We start from the raw sequence: 21,591 nt of genomic DNA, 5'->3' as shown, positions 1-21,591 counted from the left end.
CATGGGCCGCAACTGAAGCTTAGGTAGCACCTAGTGGTGGTGGTGGTGGTAGCAGGGGGGTAAATGACGCACACCGAGAGACGGAGAAACCCCGGCACCTGTCTGTTCCCCCGAACAGCGAGGAGCAGATACAGGTGCAGGGGACTTTTTTGCTGGACCCCGCCATGAATTCCTTCGCACCCACCAATGCCAGAGCCAGTCCAGCCCACCCGCGGTTCTCTAGGGAGCCACACATAACCATTAATTTCGACCTCTCTTGGTCTTGGCCGCGATCGATTAAAACCACCGGGCTGCCTTCCTGCACCTGGCTTTTCCATATCCCAAACCCACGTGCTGCTTCTGCAAAGACAAGACGAACGATCATTCGATTTACAGCTTCCAACTGCAGATATCCCCTGTACCAAAATCCCTGTCGTCAAGCTCAAGATCAATTTCACGCATCGAAGCATCGTCACAACGAGACGCCCAGCCCGCTTCGACCGAACTGTTCCGCCAACTGGACAAGCGCACCTCTCGACTCCTAGCCCCACCTTCTGAGCGAGAGACGACTGCCCCGATGGCTGACACACAGCCTGCGAGCGACTCGAACCCCAACAGGGGCAATCGCAACCGTGGTAGAGGTCGCGGAGGAGGAGGAGGTGGTGGAGGTGGTGGTGGTGGTGGTGGTGGAGGAGGCGGTAACTCTGGAACCCGCGGGAGAGGCAGAGGAGGACGTGGCAGAGGCGGTAGCACCGCTGGTGCCGCGCCTCAACCAAACGCCTCGAGCGCACCTCAACCGGCGCACATCAAGCCGGACAATAAGGTGCTCGCCCGTACCGCTGCCGAGGACGATGACACGGCTAGCAGCGACGGCGAGGTGTGCTTCATCTGCGCCGAGCCGATCAAGTTCCACTCCATTGCGCCTTGCAACCACAAGACCTGCCACATCTGCGGTTTGCGCATGAGGGCTTTGTACAAGACCAAGGACTGCCCCCATTGCCGAGTAAGTCATCGCCCCTCTCACGTATGGTTATGCGCATGAGCTGACACGGGCCAGACGCCTTCTCCCTTTGTTGTATTCACCGAAGATGCGAACAAGCGATATGAAGACTACACAGACGCCGACATTACGAGTTTCGACAACAATATTGGCATCCGATACACCAACGAAGAAATCGTCGGCGATACTGTTGTCCTGCTTCGCTACAACTGCCCGGCAGAAGATTGCGTCTTCGCGGGTCTGGGCTGGCCAGATCTCCACAGGCATGTCCGCTCAACGCACCACATGAAGATGTGCGATCTCTGCACGAGGAACAAGAAGGTGTTTACGCACGAGCATGAGCTCTTCGCCGACAAGGAGCTCGAGAAGCACATGAGACACGGCGACGACAGACCAGGTGCGATTGACCAGACCGGTTTCAGGGGTCACCCTCTGTGCGGTTTCTGCGGATCCCGCTTCTACGACGACGACAAGCTCTTCGACCATTGCCGCGAGAAGCACGAGAGGTGCTTTATCTGCGACCGGAGAGATTCGCGCCACCCCCACTACTTTGTCAACTACAATGCCTTGGAGAAGCACTTTGAGAAGGACCATTTCCCCTGTCTCGACAAGGAATGTCTGGAGAAGAAGTTTGTTGTGTTCGAGTCGGAGATGGACCTCAAGGCCCACCAGCTCGCAGAACATGCCAACTCCTTGTCCAAGGATGTACGGAGAGACGCGAGAGTGGTCAACATGTCCGGGTTCGACTACAGATCACCGTACGAGAACGAGAGACGAGGAGGCGGCGGAGGTGGTGGCGGTAGAGACGGCGGCGGCCCCTCTGGTGGACGTCAAGGGCGTGGACGTGGCCGCGACCCCAATGCCGAACCCATCCCGCAGAGCTCTGCGCAACCACTCCGTCGCGATGAGATTGCTTTCCAGAGACAGATGGCAATCCACTCGGCGCAATCTGTGTCCAACCGCACCTTTGGCGGTTCTCTTTCTACGCCCTCGGCGCCAACACCTTCCAGCTCATCACGTCGGGGTAATGCCACACCGTCAGGATCATCGCGCCAAGCGGCCGCAGCCGCACCAAGTGCCGCGCCTGCGCCTGCTCTGCCGACTGCTGAGCTTGAGCAGCTCAGCGTCACCGATATCGCATCGTTGCCCCCCCAGGAGCGGGCGATGATGCTGCGCCACCAAGGGGTTATCGAGCGCGCTTCGAACCTCCTTGGCCACGACCAGACCAAGATGACCGCGTTCCGCGAGTACATTTCAAATTTTAGAAAAGGAAAACTCACCGCTCCTCAGCTGGTAGACGCCTTCTTCTCGCTCTTCGCCGACACGTCGTCTAACGCCTTGGGCACGCTGGTCCGCGAAGTTGCCGACTTGTTCGAGGACAAGACCAAGGTCACAGCTCTGCACAAGGCCTGGCAGGACTGGAGAGCCATCAACGAGGACTACCCCTCTCTGCCTGGCTTGGGCGGCATGCACGGCGCCACCACCGCCTCGAGCGGCTGGGCCAGCGCAGCGTCTCCCTCCCCCACCGCTCCCGCCGCCGCGCCCAACCAGAAGCACTCGAACCGTGTTCTGCGCCTCAAGAACAGCACTCGCGCTGGCGCCGCTGGACCCAAGCCGGTGACGCCATCCGCTTCAAGCAACTGGGTTGCATCGTCGTCTGCCGGGCGACCCCCAGCATCATCAGCATTCCCAGCCCTCCCTGCCGCGTCCTCGTCATCATCATCTTCGAGCGCGGCCCGGCCGTCCTGGATTGGACCGAATAACCCCTCCTCCTCCAACAACATCAGGTCATCCGGCCCGGCGGGCCCGTCACGCACGGTTCCCGGCGGCCGCCCACCGCCGTCGTCTGCATTCCCCGCCCTGCCCCCTGCCCAGAAGCCTCTCACCACGATCTTCGGCTACGGGTCGGGCAGGGGGGTGCGGCGCGACCTCGGAGGCGCAGCCAGCAACTTCAGCTGGGGATCGGCGCCCGGGAGCGGCGCGGCGAGCGAGAACGCTTCGGAGAAGGAGGACGAAGAGGCTGGGCAGAGCACTGGCGGCAAGAAGAAGAAGGGCAAGAAGGTGCTTGTCCAGTGGGGTTAATGCAGCGGTGTCGGCGCCGACGGGCGTGGAGGATCGCGGCCTTTGCGAGGAAGAAGAGTCGCTTCAGGAGTTGGTAATACGTGGCCCCGGAGTTTTGGAGGAAAGGGGGGGCGGGGAGGAAAAAGAACAAAAAGACGGAAAAGGCAGCAACTGAGCACAAGAGTAGACCAGACAACAAGAAAAAAGCATAGGGTTGAGGGAATACAGCCAACGCGAGAGACGCGCATGGCCGGCCTCGAGGGGGCATGGCAAATTGTCTACCAGTAGAACGAGGACCCGGATGGGCTGACCCAAGCTGCTGCTGCTGCTGCTGCTGTGACATGTTTGCGTGAGCGGATGGGCCATGACCCCACATACGACCCGACGGGCTGGGCGCGTCGATCACGAACATGAAAGAATGGAGAATGCTAGTCCGAGGCGGGGAGGAGGGGGCAACACACGGTAAAGGCAGGCGCTGGTGGAGGCAGCAAAGACGGATGTACATTCATCACAATGCTAGCAGCGTCGTCCTCAAGGTACATAGTGCGCGCTGTAAAGAACAAGGCCCAACGCAAAATTTTCTACACAACTCGAGAGGCATATCAAGCGATGCCAGTCAAAACCCAAAGTCCGCTCAAATAATCATTTTTGTATGAACATTCAAAAAGAAAAAAAGAAAAAAAAAACCCCTACAGACCTGCCGGCTCATAGTACTCCCGGAAACGATCAGTGCTGTCCCATTCCACTGTCCAAACCACGTTCCAACAATCCAGCAACAGCCGAGGAAACCTCACTGTCCAGAACGCGAGGTAACCGTCGGGTAAGGGGCCTACTGTCCGCTTCAGCGTGTCGGGCATGTCCTCGTAATGGTTCTTCTTGTTCCGTAGCGCTCTCAATAAATCGAGAAGCTTCGAGCCCGTGTACTTACGCTGCTTGCCCAGAGAGTCCACAAACTCGCGGGGCAGCAGGCGAAGGAAGTCACCCTTGGTGATGGCCGGCGCGTGCTTCTCCAGGTACTGAAGATGGTCGCTAGGGGGGTCTCTCGGCTCCTTCTCGAAGTGGTCCGAGACGTCACACAGGAAGGCAAGGCGCTTCTTGGCAGGCCAGAAGAAGGGATGGGCCATGACATCGCGGGCCGAGGGACGCTCCTTGGGGTTCGCGTTCAACATGAGGCCGATGAGATGCTTGGCCTCGTAGGCGAAGTCGCCGAGCGCGTCCAACGGTGTCAAGTTATAGTTGCCCTTGCGGATGTTCACCTCTCTCATGTAGCGATCGCCACAGTCGAAGGGGTGCAAGCCATTGGTCAGAACATAGAAGAAGACCAATCCCAAACTGAAGATGTCGATGGAGCGAGTTGCACGACGGTTCGACATCATGTCAGAACCGACGAGAATGGAGCCAGAGCCGCTGTTGATGCTGACATCCATGGCGGAATCTCTGGCGTCATCGTCAAGCAGCAGCTCAGGGGCTCGCCAGCCAGACGTTCCGGCGGCACGCCCAGTGGTCGCGCCGAAGGACGACTGGCCACCCTCCAGCTTCTTGCAAAGGCCAAAATCGGAAACGAGAAGGCGTGGCCGACCATCTTTGCCCATATTGATCAAGATGTTCTGGGGCTTCAAGTCGCGGTGAACAATACGAAGGTTGTGCAAATGGTGGATACCGTTGGTGATCTGGTACAGGACACCAGGTAGATCCATCTTGCCTGCTTGGGCCAGTTTGGAGAAGTGGTGAGGCTTCTCGACAACATCGGCCAGAGAGGCTGCACACCGCTCAAGGGCAATGTACAAGAAGCCATCTCGGACTTGCTGAGCGTAGTAACGGATGACTGGGTGGTGTTAGCGGGCACATCAGCAGGTGCAGTGATTTTTTCGGCTTACCATTGGGATGGTCGTCGCTCTCCCGAAGCAACTTTGTCTCCTGAGACGCAATATCATAGAACTGAATAAGCATGCGCTTCACAGCGACCTCGCGCCCATCAAACTTGCCAGCGAAGACCAGAGTGCCGTTGCTGCCAGTGCCAAGTTGGTGTTCCGTGTCTACCTCAATGTTGCCCATTCTGATAATGGGTCCCGTCACAGCTTGCATGTCGTTCGCGACGGTCATAACATCAGGCTCCAGACGAGTCGCCTGGCCACCGAGCTTCTTGGCTTTGTTGACGGCATCTTCGACAGATGCGGGCGGCTCATCGTCTCGAGACTGAGACATTTCTTCCCTCTTCTTGCCCTTGCGATGCTTCGTGCCTCCGCGACGACCACGGTGCGCAGGCTTCTTCTTCTTGACCTCGGGTGTCCCAGGCTCCGGGGGGTCGCGGACGACTCCTTGTCGAGAGGAGCAGCGGGCTGGGCGACGGTGGGTGCCTTATCGCCATCCTTTTCCGAAGAGCTCGCTAGCGCCTCTGCAGTAGCATCGGGTACTGGCTTGCTGTCGGTCGCAGTCACCTCAGGGTTGGGCAAGGCATCAGGTTGAGCGGGTGCGGAAGAAGGAACATGATGATCATGGACTGTAGGCTCAGGAGTGGCATCAGCCGCCATGTCCTCCGTGTCCGAGACAGCTTCGTAGCGCATGTTCCACTTTGTTGTCTTCGCCTTGTACCATCGGCGCAGGTCCTTCTGATAGAAGAACAGAACAGAGACAATGAGAACAATCAGGACAGGGTTGGAGAAGAAGTCAATGACACTGTTGGAAACATGGTGTGGAATCGACTTGACTTTCTTCACGATCGTCGGCGTCTCGACAGCATCCTCCGGGACCGGAGTTGGCAGCACCGAGTCGTTCTCAGGGTCCAGGATAGCATCAGACGTCTCGGCCCGCCCAGGAAGACTGGGAGGCTGGTAGATCTTTTCCCTGGTGACGCCGTCCATGTAGTGGGTGCCGATCATGGCCCTGATTCTTTGCGTCTCGTTCATCTTCTCCCATGGGGGAGCCAGCTGAAGCCAGTCTGGTGAGGAAGTCTTGGCTATAGGCGCATCGAGAATGAGGGGGTAAGAACGCCCCGACAAGGCGTACCAATTGCCCGTCTCAGTCTGGTTGACAAAAATGCGTTGGCTTCTGATGCGAGCTGTGCCATCGTCTCTGGCAGGCGGAACGGGCTGTGGCAGTACAATCAGGTCCGGGTTGACCACGGGCTCCAGTCCAATGGGCCTGCAAACGTCGAAGACCTTGACCACAGGAGACGCAAATTGTGCCTTGCAGAAGACTGGGAGGTCCCCCTTCTTGGTCTTGCCGTAATCAAAGCCGTATATCCTGCCATCGTGGGTAGAGGTATGGTAGCGGGCGTCGATGGACTGATGATGTTGGTTGAGAAGGTCGTAGTCGTTGGTGTTGGGAGTCCAATCGAAAAACTTGAGCGTAGCTATGGGACGGCCATCTCTGCGAGCGATGCCGACCTCGTACTCGGTGCGACCCAGCGTGATTGTGCCAATGGAGCTGCACTCTTCATTGTTCTGGTCGTACAATGCGTTGGGGCGCAAACAGCTCTCGGCTTCGTTGACGTGGGAGCCACCCGATCCGAACCACTTGAGCACACGGCCAGTGGCAGCATCGAGCGTGATCATGGTTGTCTTCTTGGTGCCGGTGTACACAATGGGAGGGTTTTCGAGCGCCGAGGCGCCCTCGTCAACCATCTGTTTCATGGTCAGGCCGGTGGACAGGAGCCTGGGCTCGCTAGAGCCAGGGACCCAGTAGTAGATATCTCCGTCGCGGTTGGGCTCGATGGCCCAGACGTAGTGGTCGATGAAATTGTAGTCGTCGTCGAGGTCGGAAGCGTTGAGACGGTAGTGTTTCGTCTCCACCATTGACTGGTCAACCTCGAGATGCCAGCGTTCTGTGGCGGTGCCGCGGTCGCTGGCGTAGAGGTGCCCATCGACGGTCGCCATAAGAACGAAGTCTTCTACTTCCCAGTCCTTCAGACTCCGCGCATGGTGCTGCGTAGAGATCCCATCGCCTCCGACGCGGGAGGCGATGGGTCGATGTCCAGAAGGAGGTGCTCGCACGGACTGAGCCGGAGCCAAAGTTGCGACGGCGCTCGCATCGTTAGGAATAATGATATTGTCGGGGTTAGACCGACGATCGTGTTGTTGTTGTTTTTGTTGTTTGTTGGGTTGGGGTTGCTTCGAGGTTACGGAGCTTCGGCGCCTCGGAGACTCGACAGCATTGTCGGCCTTGATGTTGGTAGCAGCCCAGTTGCGGGCGGCAGCGTCCGGGTGGACATCACGGATAGCTTCGTGATGGCTGCTGCCGGCGGCGGGTTGCTGCTGGTGGACTCTGGGGATTTGAGCGATGGGCTCGAAGGGTTTTCGTTGTTGTTGGGCGTCGGCCAGGGGGAGGCATGAGATGACGAGGACGGCGAGGGCGAGGAGGTAGGTCCGCTGACGAGCGACGTGCCTCCCTTCGCCTGGAGGCCGTCGCAGCATGGTAGGTGTGTTATAATAGGGGAGGGATTTACATCAACGCTTCCCGGGGAGAATCGTGGAGCAGGCGAGACATGGAAGCAGTTGTGGACGTCGTCGTGGTCGCGATGCTGCAGGTCGTAGTTGTGGTCGTCGTCGTGATGGTGGTTGGACGGCGGGAATCGACCATGTGAATGTGGGTTGGGCTAGCGAACCAAATCGGAGCCCACAGATGCAACGGTGGTGTACCTGTACACAGCGTGGATGGACCAGCTGTGGAGGTGAACGGAGGAGGTGTGGTTGTGGATGAGCTGTGATGCACCGAAGAAAAGGCGGTGATGGCTGAAGGTCGGGGAGGATGGAAAAGATGGAGATGGAGAACGGGGAAGAGGTGGTTCGTCGGGAGGAGGGAGAGCAAAAAGGCAAGTGGTGGTTTTTTGGATGCTCTCCTCCTCGCTCTCTTATTTTGACCCTGTCAGCTTTTGGGTTTTTTTTCTTCTCGGCTGAAGCACAAGCCCAGTGGCAGCCAACGCAGTCAGCCAGTCAGCCAACCCAGTGCCAATGCCAGTGCCAGTGGTCAAATGTCAGTCGTGCCCAGTGCAATGCAACGCGCGCGACACACAAACACGCACACACAAACACACGCCCGCCACACACACACACACACACACACACACACATACGCAACAATGCCCGCCAGACGGCTTGTGGAAGGCAAGGGGAAGCAGGCTACGGGGATGGGGGGGTGGTTCGGGGTCGTACAGTGCAAGTGTGCAAAAGGGGTGATGGAGACAGAGAGCGCCCACGGCGTCGTCGTACGTGGTCGTGGTGGTGTACCTGGGGGCCTCGTACCACTGCGGCCGGCCGGCATCACCATTTTTACCTCAAAAGAGAGGCCACGCCATTGGGGGGCGTTTGGGAGGGCTGTTGAAGGGCCAGGAGGTACATAGTAACACAGCTGGGGCAGGCAGAAACCACCCGCAGTGAATGCAAAGTGCCTAGGTATACAGTGCCGCTCCCTAGACACTGAACCTCGATCACTGTGTCGCCCCACCATTCCCGTCAAGCGAGCCCCACCAGCTGTTGTCGGGTCGGCCACTCACAGCTCACGGCTGCTCCCCCAGTTTCGAAAGGGAGGAGAACAAACGGGACCACGACCTCTTGGATGTGATGTACATCCCATCCCGTCTTCCTGTCCACCGACACGTCGTCGTCCTTGTCCTCCGGTTGGGACAGGACCGCCCTTGGGAACCTCAAACTGTGGCAAACTAAAATCGCGGGGTTTGGCCAGAGCAGGCAGGCCGCACCAGCACCGGCACCACCAGCACCACCGCCGGCATGATCTCCCAAATTCCTTGGCCATGGGAAAAGCGGGATTATTGGAGCCCACGTCTCCGCGCGAGGAATGTTTGGTTTTGTGCCCGGAGCATCATCGTTCCAGCTTTCTTCGACGACGACGACGACGACGACGACGACGACGTCTCTCCCGTACCTACCATCTACCGGGGCACAAGCGAACAAGCGAAATATTCTCAGACGGATTCTCAGGGTCTTTGGGCACATTAGGGCTCCGCGTCCCGAACCCTTGAACCACTTCGAGCCAGCCCCCCTAGCCGCGCGCGCCGAGTCCGAATCGACATGCCCATTGCCCCGACTTGCCTAGTGGCCGGTGTCGTAATGTCGCAGTCGCACCGGTGCCTTCCCAAGGTTTGCCGGATAATAGTGCGAGTGCTATGAGGTCGGCACAGTGCAGTGGGGGGGGCCTTGAGCTTCTGCGACGGCGGCGGGTCACGCCCTGTGCGTGTGGCTGGGCTTGAGATTCTTGAAGACGACGATCCACAAGCCCCCGGCTAGACTGCAACCCCGACGACCTCGACCTCGATGTCGAAACCTCGTCCTCGTCCTCGCTCGAGCCTCGACCAGCCGCGGGAGCTAGCAGCCAGCAGCAGCAGCAAGCATCTGCTGCTCACAGCCCTCCTGCAGAACTTGGCTGCCCGAGGTGGGCTGTGGATTCCTCACCATTACCCGTGGTTGGCCCTCGAATCAGAGACCTCTCTCCACCTTCGTCCAAGGAGACCCTCGAGCAACGGATGTTTGGCCGAGTCTGTCGGTGCGGGCAGCCCGTCGTCGTCGACGGGATCGCTGATCAGGCAGATCTTGCGTCTCAGACACAGTGTCCTCAGCCGAGGGGGCCGCTCTCAGGCAACCTATTTGGCTACTGTCGCCATCTGACGATGCTGCCGGGTGTTCCTGCAGCTTAGTCGTCACTGGTCGGAAGAATGAGAGATTTGGGAGGTGCGGGAAGCAATAAGCAACCAGCAAGCAGGTTTGGTGCCGCGGGGAGGTTGCCCGATCGCCGTCTGTCACACTGTGTCATCTGTCTTAGTCATCGCATGGCGGGTACCTATTCGAGTGCACTGCCGCTTCTTTTCTCCTCCACTGTCCTGCGCGGGCACATGGCCAGATGCAGGACCAGAGCAAGCAAAGGTACCATGCCCCACTGGTTAACTCGCCACCCCTGGTACTTGTCCGTCACTCACTGGAGTCATCTCATCCCAGTCCGCCGCCATCGACCTCATCCTGACACTCAACCCGGCATGGCGGGACTCTTGACTTGATCCCCTCACACAACAATGGCCCGATCATCCTTTCCATCGGCATGCGATCTCTTGGGAATCGGTCGAACTGCTCAACTGGTCTCGTCGGTCAACACTTCTCAGCTCCGCGGTACGACTACACTATGCAGATCAACCAATTCAGCCTTTGCATCTTGCATTTCGTCTGGAACCTAACAAGTGACAGGCCGCGACATCCCAGACATCCCGCTATCCCTCACGTCTTGGCTTCCCTACCAACGTACGGCCCAGCGACCTGTCGGCTTCTCCCTTTTGTGACATGCTCGTCCCATATCCCTTACTTCGGAGCTTTTCCTGGCGAGCATTCCAATGCCGCCCGCAGCCTGAACGGCAAAGAGGGAAGGAAAAAAAAAAACTCTACTTTTCCCTCGCCGGTCTGCAAACTCTCACGGAACATTCCAGCAAACTTTGCTTCTTTCGAGGTTCAGGCGCCCGCGCGTCTGATGGGGGCACGGACGAGATGCAGCCCACGACTCGGCATACTTTTCGTCCTGCAGTACTAGCTCGTATCATGCCGTGTACGACCCCCACGGCGAGAGCCTCACCAGTTTGCTACAAATTGCGATGAGATGTAAACTAGATTCGACTTGGCGGGAACGAGCGTGATACCCGACGCCGGCCACCAGTCGTCTACGCATCTCGCAATGTCCACTCCAGAGCTCTCGTCTGCCGGTTCTCCGCCCATGGACCCGATTGCGAGGTTCGCGGAACGAACGGTCCACGACCCCCGGCGGGGCTCAACTGTCTGCGAAATCGATCTGGGGTTCAGGCCATCCTCTGGCTCCGGCGTCCCTCCCATGTCCAATGTCCAATGTCCCGCCGGAGCCAGCAAGCCCAGGATTGATACGATGTTATTTCTGAACCCTCGCACCAACGGCTCCCAACTCCCCTTCCAACCTCACATGAAAATTCGAACCTCCGCCCAGGCGGTCGGTAATTTGGCCCCTTCCGTGATATCAAATTAGTACGAGATTGTGACTCACTTTGTCTTCTCAAAGTAAGCATTGCTTCCCACGAGAGGGGCTTTTTCTCATGCTGCGCCATCTCGGCGGGCGGGCGTCGTCGACGTCTATCCCCCAGGCCGTTCGGTAGCAATATCCGAGTTGGACCACCCCCTTGGAGATTGCGGCTGATGACAGGCACGGGAGGAGCTTTCCCACGCGCATCAGTCGTCGGCCGCATATCTCATACTGCACATCACTTGTCTCTGTCGCTCTGCAGGTGCACCCCTTGCTCACAAACGGTCTCGGTTCCGCTCAGGATTGGCCATGTGTTGGACTTATCTACGCCTGTGACAGAATCTCAGTTCTTGCGTTCGGGCGGCGCGCCACTTCTGCACGGGTTCGTGTTCTGATTCCCATTTCGACTCTGACACTCGGCTTCATGTGACCCAATGTCCAGTAGACCCACCCAGACGTCAGGAACCCTTCGAAATCTCAGCAGCATAGTTGGACCAAGTATCCAAAACCTCTGGTAAATCGTTATATCGTTTCTATGGATGGATGCCATGAATGGCATATCTAAATGCGCCCCCGTGCCCCAAAAACTCCGGCGTCATTAAGTCTTAGTGGTTGTGATAGGCCGGCGCCTATACACGGAGCATCATAGACTCCTGGCGTAGTCGGCCCCCCTATTATTGAATATGAACAGTGTAACTCGTTGCTCTCGCTTTTGTGCCTTTCACAATTCCTTTCTCAGTCTGCGACAGTCACCGGGACTGTTCTCTAGCAGGTCTTGCCAACGTTGACGGCTGGAGACGAGTTAGCAACCGACACCTCAATGGAAGACGAGGACTGAGTAAGCTTACCATTGGCGAATAGGCAGTAAGTATCTGCGTGGTTCTGGTTCTGGGCTGCGACGAGCGTCTTCATCGCATCGTAGCCGTAGACTCCGTAGTCGAGAGTTCCCTTCATCTGGATCAGGTGGGTCATCTCGTGAAGGCTGTACGACTTGTTAGCTGGACTCTTGGAGCGGCATCTTGGTGTTCTGGGAGATCTTACGTTGTGCTGGCCTGATCCTGTGCGTGGCAGTTGGTGGAGAGAGGCGGTAGCGCGGTGAAGTAGAGAGGGCAGTTGACCATGTAGTTAAGCGCGGGGACCGTGTAGGCCAGGACGCCGGGCGAGCACGACTTGTACATGTCGCTGCAGTACTGCATGGAGACGCCCCGGCTGCGGCTGTTGCACTCTTTCGCGACCTTATTGAAGACGTCGGTGACGTTGGTCTTAACGGCCTGCGAGGCATCCTTGAAGTACTCCTTCATCCTCGCGTCGTCCTTGGTGGCGTTGGCCGCTTGGCGGGCGAGCCTCGCGCAGGTGATGAGCGCTGTGTTGACCGTCTTGTTCTGGTCACCCTTGCAGTCGGCCTGGACGAGGGTGCGCTTGATGGACTGGTGGAAGGCCATGCGGGTGAGGGCCGCCTTCTTGGCGTCAACGTCCTTGACCGTGAGCGTGTTGCTGTTGATGGGGATGGAGCCGATGATCTCGGTCGTGCCCTCCTTGGCGTAGGGGATGCCGCCGCTGACCGCGAGCTGCAGGACGCCAGCGTCGCCGAGGTCGTGCATCTCTCCAAAGTCGAACTTGATCTCAACGGTCTGGCCGCGCCGGATCGTCTGGAAGGAGGCATCCGTCTGGAGGTTCTGCGGGGCAATACGCAGCCGCACACCGTCAAAGGGCAGTTGGGTGTCTGTTTGTCGGGGGTCAGCACCGCTAGCACACGATTGGAAGGAAAGGGGGGAAACTCACTGTTGGCGTAAACGGACACCTTTTCAACGGCGGCCTTGTCCAAGATGGTACCGGGAACGAAGCACTTGATGGCCGATTTGCCCGAGTTGGTCAGGGCGATCTTGACCAGCGTGTTGCCGGCGCCGCGGATAAGCTTGGCCTGGAGCGGTTCGTCCTTCGTTTCGGCCCTGCTAAAGATGTCGAGAGGGCTAGCGCTCACGAGGGAGGCGAGGAGGGTGAGACCGGTGAAGAACTTCATCTTGACTTGCGGATCGGCGACTGTAGGGTTTGTCGAAGAAAAGGAAGCTGAGATGTTGCTGTTTGAGAGTGGTGATCCGAAACGAAAGCTATCGAGAGGGTGCGATTGGACTTGGCTTTATATCGGATGAGACTCCAACAGATGCTACCGTTCAGCGATTGATGCCAATTCCCTTGGCGTAGATCCTCGCACCCCGATCCGGTCGGAGAGAAGATGGAGGCATCGGGAACCAAGCCACGCAGAGAGGGTAGTCTGGAAGAGCGGCAGTAGCAAAGAACGTCCAGCGGCTAGATTGAATTCAAAGAAAATGTTTCGGCCAACCCCAAGGTCTGGGCTAATACCGGATGGCGAGAGGCGCTTGCCATTGTCGGGCCAAAGAATTCGACAGAAGGTGACCGCTGTGATCAACAGGGGAAAGTCTAGAGGGGCTGGGTGCAGGGTACATTCAAGACGACGGTAATGAAGAGCAACGATAGGTAGATCGTACGAGATACGAGGTACAAGGGCCGAATTCCTCGAATTCATATGGGCGTCCAGCCTTTGGCTGTTTGACGGAATAGCTACAACTCCAGGAAAAGGGAAGGCCCTCTCTGACCACAAGCCACGAACAACAGATGCGGACGATTGATTGACCGCGAAAAAAAATCGTCCGACGCCACAGGACCCAGACCCTACCTTATTCTCTGGCTGCGGCTGCCGTCGGCAGGATGCCATCCGTTGTGTACGTCAAGGACACGGCACCGTACACCGGACGCGTGGAGGCTCCAAGCCTAGCTGGTGGGAACAGCCACGTCGAGACCATGGAGTGCAAGTGCCGACGCCCGAGACGCAAGATGATCTGTGGGTCCAGCGCTGGTCCCGGAGCTGGCTCTGGGCGCCGAGCACTGCAAAAGAGCCATTCCAACGCAAACGGCTTCTGGAGTCGCGGGGATAAAGAGAGCGGAAGGGACGTCTGGGCCCGTAGCCTGTTCCGCTGCGCTAAGGATAGCAAGTCTTTGATGCAAATCACCTTGGGACAAGGATTTAGAGTGAGACAGGCGCAGTGAGAGCTTACCTTAAGCGGCTGCGAGACACGGGCTGGCTGTTGTAAGTAAGACAGAGAGCCTCCGTATCCATAGGGACAGCGCTGCGACGAACAGTACCGGCCTTCTCGTGGATCCCGGGTTGCTGGCGAAGCAGGTGAGACTAGCAGTGATTTATTGGGGGTCTAGAAACGTTATTCGCGCTTCGGGGTTCGATATGACGTCGGCAGCAGGACGGATGCAGCACGAAATGCGGTCTCGGCCCCCCGGGCGGGAAAACGCACGGAGCCTCCGCCGAGCGGAGTGGGCCCACCGAACCAGTGGGGATCTCGGCGCCGATCTTCCGGACCCTTTTCTCCCACCCACCACTCATAGCTCCCAGGTGCAATTGATTGGCGACCTTCCTTTTTGGTCCGTGGACTATGGTTCCTCAATGCACCACAGCTCGCCGTCGCATCAGCTACGTCTCCATAGTGGCCATTTAGCGGCGCCTCATTTCTGCCGTCGCGCAGCCAATTTCAAGCCAGCTTTGAGGAGGGGGCGGGGCGGGGCATGGTGCGTCTTTCTTCAATGCAAAGTGCGGGGACTCCCGTTGTTCGGCCGAGTTATTCAGAAGCTCATCATAAAGAGTTTAGCTGACGATAGGATCAGTGTTGTTGGGTAGGCTCACACCGCTCTGCCAAGCTTTGCCGATGGACTCTGATCTTTCGTGAATCGTGTCGCAGCTTTCCATCGGTGCGCCTCACGATTCGCCCTTGCGCCGCCGACAGCTTCAAGAGGATTCAACTCCGAAGCCTACACCCGTAGCTTTGATCCCAAAGGGACGGAACCATTCTCGCGTGGCTCGTGCCAAAAACCATTCCTAACCCACGGCTGTAATTGCTCGTTCCAGGACTAGTGCGCAATATCCCTTGACTCTTCGCTCCACCTACTTTCTACGTTGATACAGAATATCCTTACGAAACAGAAGCGACGAAAGGGACGCTTCCTTCCACAACGTGGGGAGACCGCATTCACTGGACTGACGTCATCCGGAATCTTCCATGCCACTTGCCGCCTTGGGAAGCTGTTCCGTCCGGCGCATTTACTGCCTGCTGCCAATTTGTCTGACTTGAGCTGCCCCTCAGCGCCGCCTCGTTTCCCCTCCACGCAAACGCTTCAGACCGACCTGAATAGTTCCTTGATCCGTTCTCTCACCGTCTCCCCAACACCATCTTCAACAAAAAGCCCCATGAGCAGCCTGCAAGCCCGCAACTTCTTCCGCCCCATCATCTTCGTCGTTGTCACCATCCTCGTCCTCGTATTTTGGAACCGCAACGGCGCTCCTCGAGACACCATGGCCGAACAAGAGAACCAGCCCACCGGCGCCGCCCTAGCCAACCTCGCCGTCCGCATCCGTCAAACGTCTACCTCCCCTCCTACCCTGGCACTCTCGGTCACGAACAATCACGACGCCCCGCTCACGATTCTCCGGTGGAAAACTCCCCTCGATCCGCTGGCCATCCAGGTCGGACTCGTCTCCATCACGCCTGGGGCAAGAGTGAGCCGCTCGAGCTACCCACCATCGAGCTGCGACGGGTTATGCCGCCGCCACCGGATGATCTCATCACCCTCCAGCCGGGCGAGCGCAGGGAGCAGCAGGTGGTCCTCAAGGAGCCCATCGTGCCGCTCGACCAGCTCGGCAAGACGGCGCGCGTGGCGGTCAAGGGCAAGTGGCAAACTGTGTGGCCCACGACGGCGGACAAGCTAAGCAAGGAGACTATTGAGAAGTTGCAGTTCGGCGATGGTGTTCTAACGGGTGAATTCGAGAGCGAGGCGGCTGATGTTGTTCTTCGGTGAACGGGGGAGATCAGCTAATCTTCATTTTGGTACCTCAATGCCTCGTTACACCAACATGCCTACACATGTTCCCAAGTTTGATGCTCGACTGTCTTTGCCAGTTGACCCGAAATAACTCACAGCGAATCACCTGCCTAGACCAGTCTGACACGCGTGAACTGCATGAAAAACGTGCTTTGGAAACGTGGCCACGGCGTGGTCGTCGCGGAAACTGACCATCCAGCAGGATGTGATGGTGCCCGAATCACATAGTTCTGGACCGGTCCTCAGACTGCGGGAAGCGTCAAAAATCGTATGTCATGGACGAATGCGCCGTCATCCAAAGTCGCCAGGCCATCGAGGCCTCTCTCTCGTCAGGGCCCTTTGTCCTCGACTAGGCTTCCACGGGTGTGCTGGAAAAGCTTCAGTGTCGAAATTAAATCCATTACCCTGGTTTCTGGGATACTTGGTCATGGTCTCTGGCCAACGCCAAAATGTCTTGCGTGCTGATTTCCGTGAATCATGGAGGTGAGCCAAGTGGAGGTATCAGATTGTTGGTTCTACCATCTCCAAGGTACTAACAACTACCAATATCAATCACGTCCGTGAGCACGTAACTTTCCTGGGTAGCCTATTTACACTAGCCCACAAACCGATCCCAATCACACGGAAGCCAATGTCAACACATCCGCCACTCACACGCCGTTCCCTCGCGCTGGTCCACGGCCTATCTCGGCGACTAACACCCAAAAGTGTATGGGGTCTCCTCGCCACAGTGCCACAAGCTCACGTCGGTCCAAATCTGGCCATTTCCTCGTGCGGGCCACGTTCTCGCCGCGTGAGGAGCGCGCTCCATTGAAAGGGACCCTCTTTATGATTTGCTGTGAGGTTGTAAGATACGAGAAATCCGCTTCCGCATGCAGAATCCCATCACACCTGCGTACTTGGGCTAGGAAAACTAGCTAGTCTGGCCCGGAGACTAAATTCCAGCCGGGCGGGCCCTTGGAAAGTGGCGAGCTCTCCCGAAGTGACATGGCTCACAGGCCTTTTTTCCCCCTTCCAATGCACGCCCATTCCTCGACTGGAATGCCAGAAAATTGTTGTCTCGAACCACCTTGTATTCCGCATCCATCTTTTTCAACCCACGGTTTCCACGTTCACAGTGCTACGAGGTCAAGCAAAAGATCCCGGAAGTCGGTGAAAACGGGGAGAGGCGCTCCTTGCGAGCCCACGCCTTCAACTGCCGCGCCTGAGACATCTCGGAGACCGCAGTCGAGAACCGCTGTGACGTATTTGCTGATGTTCGGACTCTCGCGTGGCTCACTTGAGAGCACCAAGTCCGCGATCGTTTCGGGACGCTGTAAGATGAACGGTGTGCCAATGTGCCGGACAAGTCCTCAGAAGGCGTTCGCTTCAGAATTGGGGAGACATGTCGGGCTCATGTGCCGACTACTGGAATTCACGTGGCACCGAGAGTCCTGTCGTTCTCCATTCTTCGAGGCAGCGAGGAGTTCCAGCCCTGAACGGACGACTCGGAGACTTCGCATCTGCCTGTTGTGTCCAGTAAGCCACAGAGCACCAGCACCTTATCTACCCTTGCTGCAATAGCTGCAAGTGTCTCTGACCGCGAATACTGACGGAAACCACCCTCTACCCTTTTGTAAAGGAGACAGCCGCTCTTGGTCGCCGATACTTCCACAGGACGAGAAAACAAGAACATGAAGCCGGTAACTGCTTGCATGGCTCAAACACGACTGTCGAAGGCTGCCTAGAGAACAACGCCCTCCTCCACCGGTTCCCTGCTTGGACAAGTTCGATCCCTACCTAACCAAGCTCTGTGTTGCTAACAGACATGTTTGGCCTAGGGCTCCAAATCGAGAGACTTGCAGCCTATTCCTAGATTCCTTCTAATCGCAAGGCGTAAGGGAGTCTCCTAGATGTGCCCAAACGACTCAGCTAGGGTTTGCCATGTGCGCTGTGTCGACTTCCAAACTCCGACAATCGTCGTTTGTGACTCTATCGAGTGAAGCAGCCCTCTTTGGCTTGTGTACGATTGTGGTACAGCAAACAGCATTGCTTGGGCAAACGATCAGAGAGCCCTTTTTCCTTCAAATATTTGCGGATCTGATCAACTTGAAGTATTAAAGGATTGCAACTTGAGTTACTTCTCGTGTATGCACTCACTAACCACTTTCCTCCGTCAAGAATCAAAGGCCGCCAGCCCTTCACAACGACATCAGCGACTATTCCAATGTTGCCATGGCCATCATCTTAGCTTGATACGCCGGTATTGGCGAAACGTCAAAGCCGTGCCGAACTGATTGGAGAGGCAGCCGCAGCAATGCCCACCGCAAACAAGTCCACAACCTGGTCTGGAATATGTGTCCCCAGCGAAGACTCATTTTCTAATAGCCCGTTGGTACAATCATTATTGTTGTGGCTAAAGGTCGCTCACTCCTTTACCTAGGTATCAACAAGCGCGTGATGAAGCCCATCTCGAGGCCACAGAGCTCCTCAGCTTAAGTGGAAACCACCGCATCGCGACGTCAAGAGGTAGACCGTCATTGACCTCTAGTTTTGGCATCAAAAACAGCACAAAACGCCGTGAATACTCGCACGCAGAACTTCGTAGGTGCAGCCACGGTCACAACAAGCACAAAGCACCGGCCGGCCCCGGAACCAACATCCGCAATCCGGAGCCCTCTTTTCGGACCCCAGGCGCCCCCCGGGACCGGGGGCCGGGGCCGGGGACCCACGAATGCTAGAAAGTCGTCTCGGTTAGCAAAAACCCACGGGCCAGGTTCACAACACTAACTCTCTGTACCGGCGCCCCTGACCTGCCCCGTTCCTCCCGTGCATTTTTACCATCAGATGGCTGCCGATTGGTCTGTCAAGGTCGCGTGGGCGCACCCCGCAATCGACCTTTCCTTCTCTCATTCTCCACGATCTAGATCATTTGGGCTGAACCTGCGATCCTTCAGCTCGCGTGCCGCCTTTCTACTGCTTGGTTTCTTTCCCAAATCCAGAGGGGCTCAAGTCTCATTGTAACAGTGGGAAGCAATTTCTTGCTTAATAGCTGCATTGGCCACATTGAGCACACATCCCGCCTTGGCAATTTGTCGCGTCGGCTTTTGGCAAATTGTATCTGAGGCCGGAATACCCGGAACGTACCGTTCTAAGCTTTCTCTTGTGTCTATGGATTTTCTATCCATTTGGTACTCGTATAAAAATGCTAACGCCTTGCCAGTGTTCAAACCAACGCTCCTAACCGTTTTCAGGCCATGTTGGACGACCAGATCCTGTACTTGCCTCGCCAGTACCACGGCGTCAACAAGGGGCCGCGCATTAACGATATAACCACCAGGTCCAGGGCCCGGAGGACTCGACAGTCGTGTGATTGTCTGAATCCTGCACCGATACATGCAAAGAGGGCCATCTCAGAGCACCGGCCTTGAAACTACGCGACCATTTTCCCCCTTCATCTTAGCACCACATTCTAGGACACCTCGCCCTTGATGGGAGGAGTGCCGAGACCGTTGTGGTTGCGGAAGAACAAAACACCCTTGCCCTCGCCCTGAGCCTCGGAGCTGGGCTCAACCCACTGGCACATACGCGCAGACTTGTACAGGGCCTTGATGAAGCCAACGGGGCCATCCTGAACGTCGGCGCGGTAGTGCTTGCCCATGACAGGCTTGATAGCCTCGGAAGCCTCGTCGGCGTTGTAAAAGGGGATGGTGCTGATGTAGTGGTGGAGGACGTGAGTCTCGATGATACCGTGCAAGAGGTGACGGCCAATGAAGCCCATTTCACGGTCGATTGTGGCGGCAGCTCCACGAACGAAGTTCCACTGGTCGGCAGTGTAGTGAGGCAGAGTAGGGTCGGTGTGCTGAAGGAAGGTAATGGCAACTACGAAAGGTCAGTACAAGTCTTGTTATAAGTTTCGTCTGATGGAACTTACCGAGCCAGTGGTTAACCCAGAGGTAGGGGATGAAGTACCAGACCAAAAGGTTGGACCAGCCGAACTTGTTTCCGAGGAGGGTCAGGATGCTCATGGTGATGCCAACGCCAATGTCGGACATGATAATGAGCTTGGCGTCCTTGGCCTCGAAGATGGGGCTGCTGGGGTCGAAGTGGTTGACACCGCCGCCAAAGCCGTTTTGCTTGCCCTTGCCACGGCCCTCGCGTTGGCGCTCGTGGAAGTTGTGACCGGTGACGTTGGTCATGAGGTAGTTGGGCCAGCCAACCAGCTGTTGGGCAATGAGCATCAACAAGGTGTAGATGGGCGTCTCCTCGGTCAGCTCGCCGACCTCGTGGGCCAAGCGGCCAGCGCGGGTGGCGTGCTGCTCGCGAGTGCGGGGGACGAAAACCATGTCACGCTCCATGTGACCAGTGGCCTTGTGGTGCTTGCTGTGGGAGATTTGCCAGCTGAAGTACGGGACCAAGAGAGCCGAGTGAAGGACCCAACCAACGGTGTGGTTCAGCGTCTTAGAGGGCGAGAAGGCTTGGTGACCGCACTCGTGGGCGATGACCCAAAGACCGGTGCCGAAAAGACCCTGAAGAACGGTGTAGACGGCCCAGAGACCAGCGCGGGCAGCCTTGGACGGCACATACTCGGGGGTAACAAAGTTGTACCAGATGGCGAAGGTGGTGGCAAGGCAGACAATGTCCCGAGCGATGTAGCCGAATCCCCTCAGAGCAGAACGCTCAAAGCAGTGCTTGGGGATGGCGTCGTGGATGTCCTTGATGGTGAAATCGGGAGGGGTGAACTCGTTGCCGTACGTGTCGTACAGCTTTCCGTAGTTGGCCTTCTTGGCAGCTACATCAGAGCCCATGGAGGACAACGAGGTTGACGAAGCCGAAGGACGAGGAGAGTCCATGGGCGAGGCGACGGCAGTCGAGGGCACCGAAGCGTCGGTCTCAGTGGTGGTGGAAGTTACGGTCCGGCGCAGGACGGGGTTCTGAGCCGCCGGCGTCGATGAGGTTGTGGAAGCCATGGCTGGTGTGTGTGTGTGTGTGTGTGTGGCTTTGGCTTAGAGAAGGAGAAGGACAAGTCGTTGTGGGTGGTGGTGGCCTCGGGGTTGGGAAACGACACTCAGAGGAACAACGGACAAGTTCCAATGATGGCCCTTGGAGGAAGACTGAAAGGGATACCAATTGGGTCGCGGGGAAGCAAGACGAAGACGTGAAGAAGAGGAAGGGAGGGGCTATTAAATGAAGCACAGGGGAAAAAGGGACGACGGTCGGTACCGGGTCGTGGCGGAGGCGAATAGACAAAATAGTTAGCAAGCGATGGGCCGGACGGGACCCGTTGTCAAATGTCTCTGCACGGGGCCTAGCTGGTGGTGGTGCTCGAGGGTATCCGTACAACTAGGTGGCCGGCCAGGTACCGTAACGGATGGTGAGTGGTGTGAGGCAAGCCCTGTGACAAGTGGTGTGTAGGTAAAGCCAGGTGTGGTGCCCGGTATCTTGTGAGGCGAATATGTGGTGCTGGTACTCGGTGGTCGGTCTTGGCTAGATGGTGGTGCTTCGTGCTCGGTGGTGGTTGATGGAAGTATGCTGTTGTTCGGTTCCCACGTCTCCGTTTTTGTTGGGGACGAACTGCAGAGAGGAACGATTGTTGCTTGTGCCTCTCTGGCCACGCGGGGGTTTTTTTGCAGGGCACGGTGCAAGGGGAGAGAGAAGAGGACAGGCAAGACCAGGGACGGGAG

At 57.3% G+C, this 21,591-nt stretch overlaps 6 protein-coding genes across 6 annotated transcripts; 3 read left to right on the top strand and 3 right to left on the bottom strand.

The window, feature by feature from the left end:
- Positions 1-556: 556 nt before the first annotated feature.
- On the top strand, positions 557-3,061 carry ColSpa_00843 (E3 ubiquitin-protein ligase hel2; the record flags this gene model as incomplete). Its single annotated transcript, XM_049267055.1, has 2 exons — positions 557-982; positions 1,037-3,061. 2 exons carry the CDS (start codon positions 557-559, stop codon positions 3,059-3,061), a joined length of 2,451 nt encoding a protein of 816 aa, XP_049123012.1.
- A 668-nt stretch (positions 3,062-3,729) lies between these two features.
- Positions 3,730-7,452, bottom strand: ColSpa_00842 (serine/threonine-protein phosphatase 2A activator 1; the record flags this gene model as incomplete). Its single annotated transcript, XM_049267054.1, has 3 exons — positions 3,730-4,865; positions 4,918-5,335; positions 5,389-7,452. 3 exons carry the CDS (start codon positions 7,450-7,452, stop codon positions 3,730-3,732), a joined length of 3,618 nt encoding a protein of 1,205 aa, XP_049123011.1.
- A 4,336-nt stretch (positions 7,453-11,788) lies between these two features.
- Positions 11,789-13,043, bottom strand: ColSpa_00841 (neutral protease 2; the record flags this gene model as incomplete). Its single annotated transcript, XM_049267053.1, has 4 exons — positions 11,789-11,814; positions 11,872-12,005; positions 12,065-12,746; positions 12,806-13,043. 4 exons carry the CDS (start codon positions 13,041-13,043, stop codon positions 11,789-11,791), a joined length of 1,080 nt encoding a protein of 359 aa, XP_049123010.1.
- Positions 13,044-13,750: 707 nt separating this feature from the next.
- On the top strand, positions 13,751-14,089 carry ColSpa_00840 (uncharacterized protein; the record flags this gene model as incomplete). Its single annotated transcript, XM_049267052.1, has 1 exon — positions 13,751-14,089. The coding sequence occupies one exon, from the start codon at positions 13,751-13,753 to the stop codon at positions 14,087-14,089; it is 339 nt and encodes a 112-aa protein (XP_049123009.1).
- Positions 14,090-15,296: 1,207 nt separating this feature from the next.
- Positions 15,297-15,904, top strand: ColSpa_00839 (uncharacterized protein; the record flags this gene model as incomplete). Its single annotated transcript, XM_049267051.1, is given in 2 exon segments — positions 15,297-15,605; positions 15,620-15,904. 2 exon segments carry the CDS (start codon positions 15,297-15,299, stop codon positions 15,902-15,904), a joined length of 594 nt encoding a protein of 197 aa, XP_049123008.1.
- A 3,475-nt stretch (positions 15,905-19,379) lies between these two features.
- Positions 19,380-20,877, bottom strand: ColSpa_00838 (oleate hydroxylase FAH12; the record flags this gene model as incomplete). Its single annotated transcript, XM_049267050.1, has 2 exons — positions 19,380-19,789; positions 19,842-20,877. 2 exons carry the CDS (start codon positions 20,875-20,877, stop codon positions 19,380-19,382), a joined length of 1,446 nt encoding a protein of 481 aa, XP_049123007.1.
- Positions 20,878-21,591: the final 714 nt, after the last annotated feature.

Source organism: Colletotrichum spaethianum (assembly GCF_022836535.1).
Source record: "Colletotrichum spaethianum MAFF 239500 DNA, contig01, whole genome shotgun sequence".
Taxonomy (NCBI): Eukaryota; Fungi; Ascomycota; class Sordariomycetes; order Glomerellales; family Glomerellaceae; genus Colletotrichum; species Colletotrichum spaethianum.
This window is presented reverse-complemented; position numbering and strand designations above follow the sequence as displayed.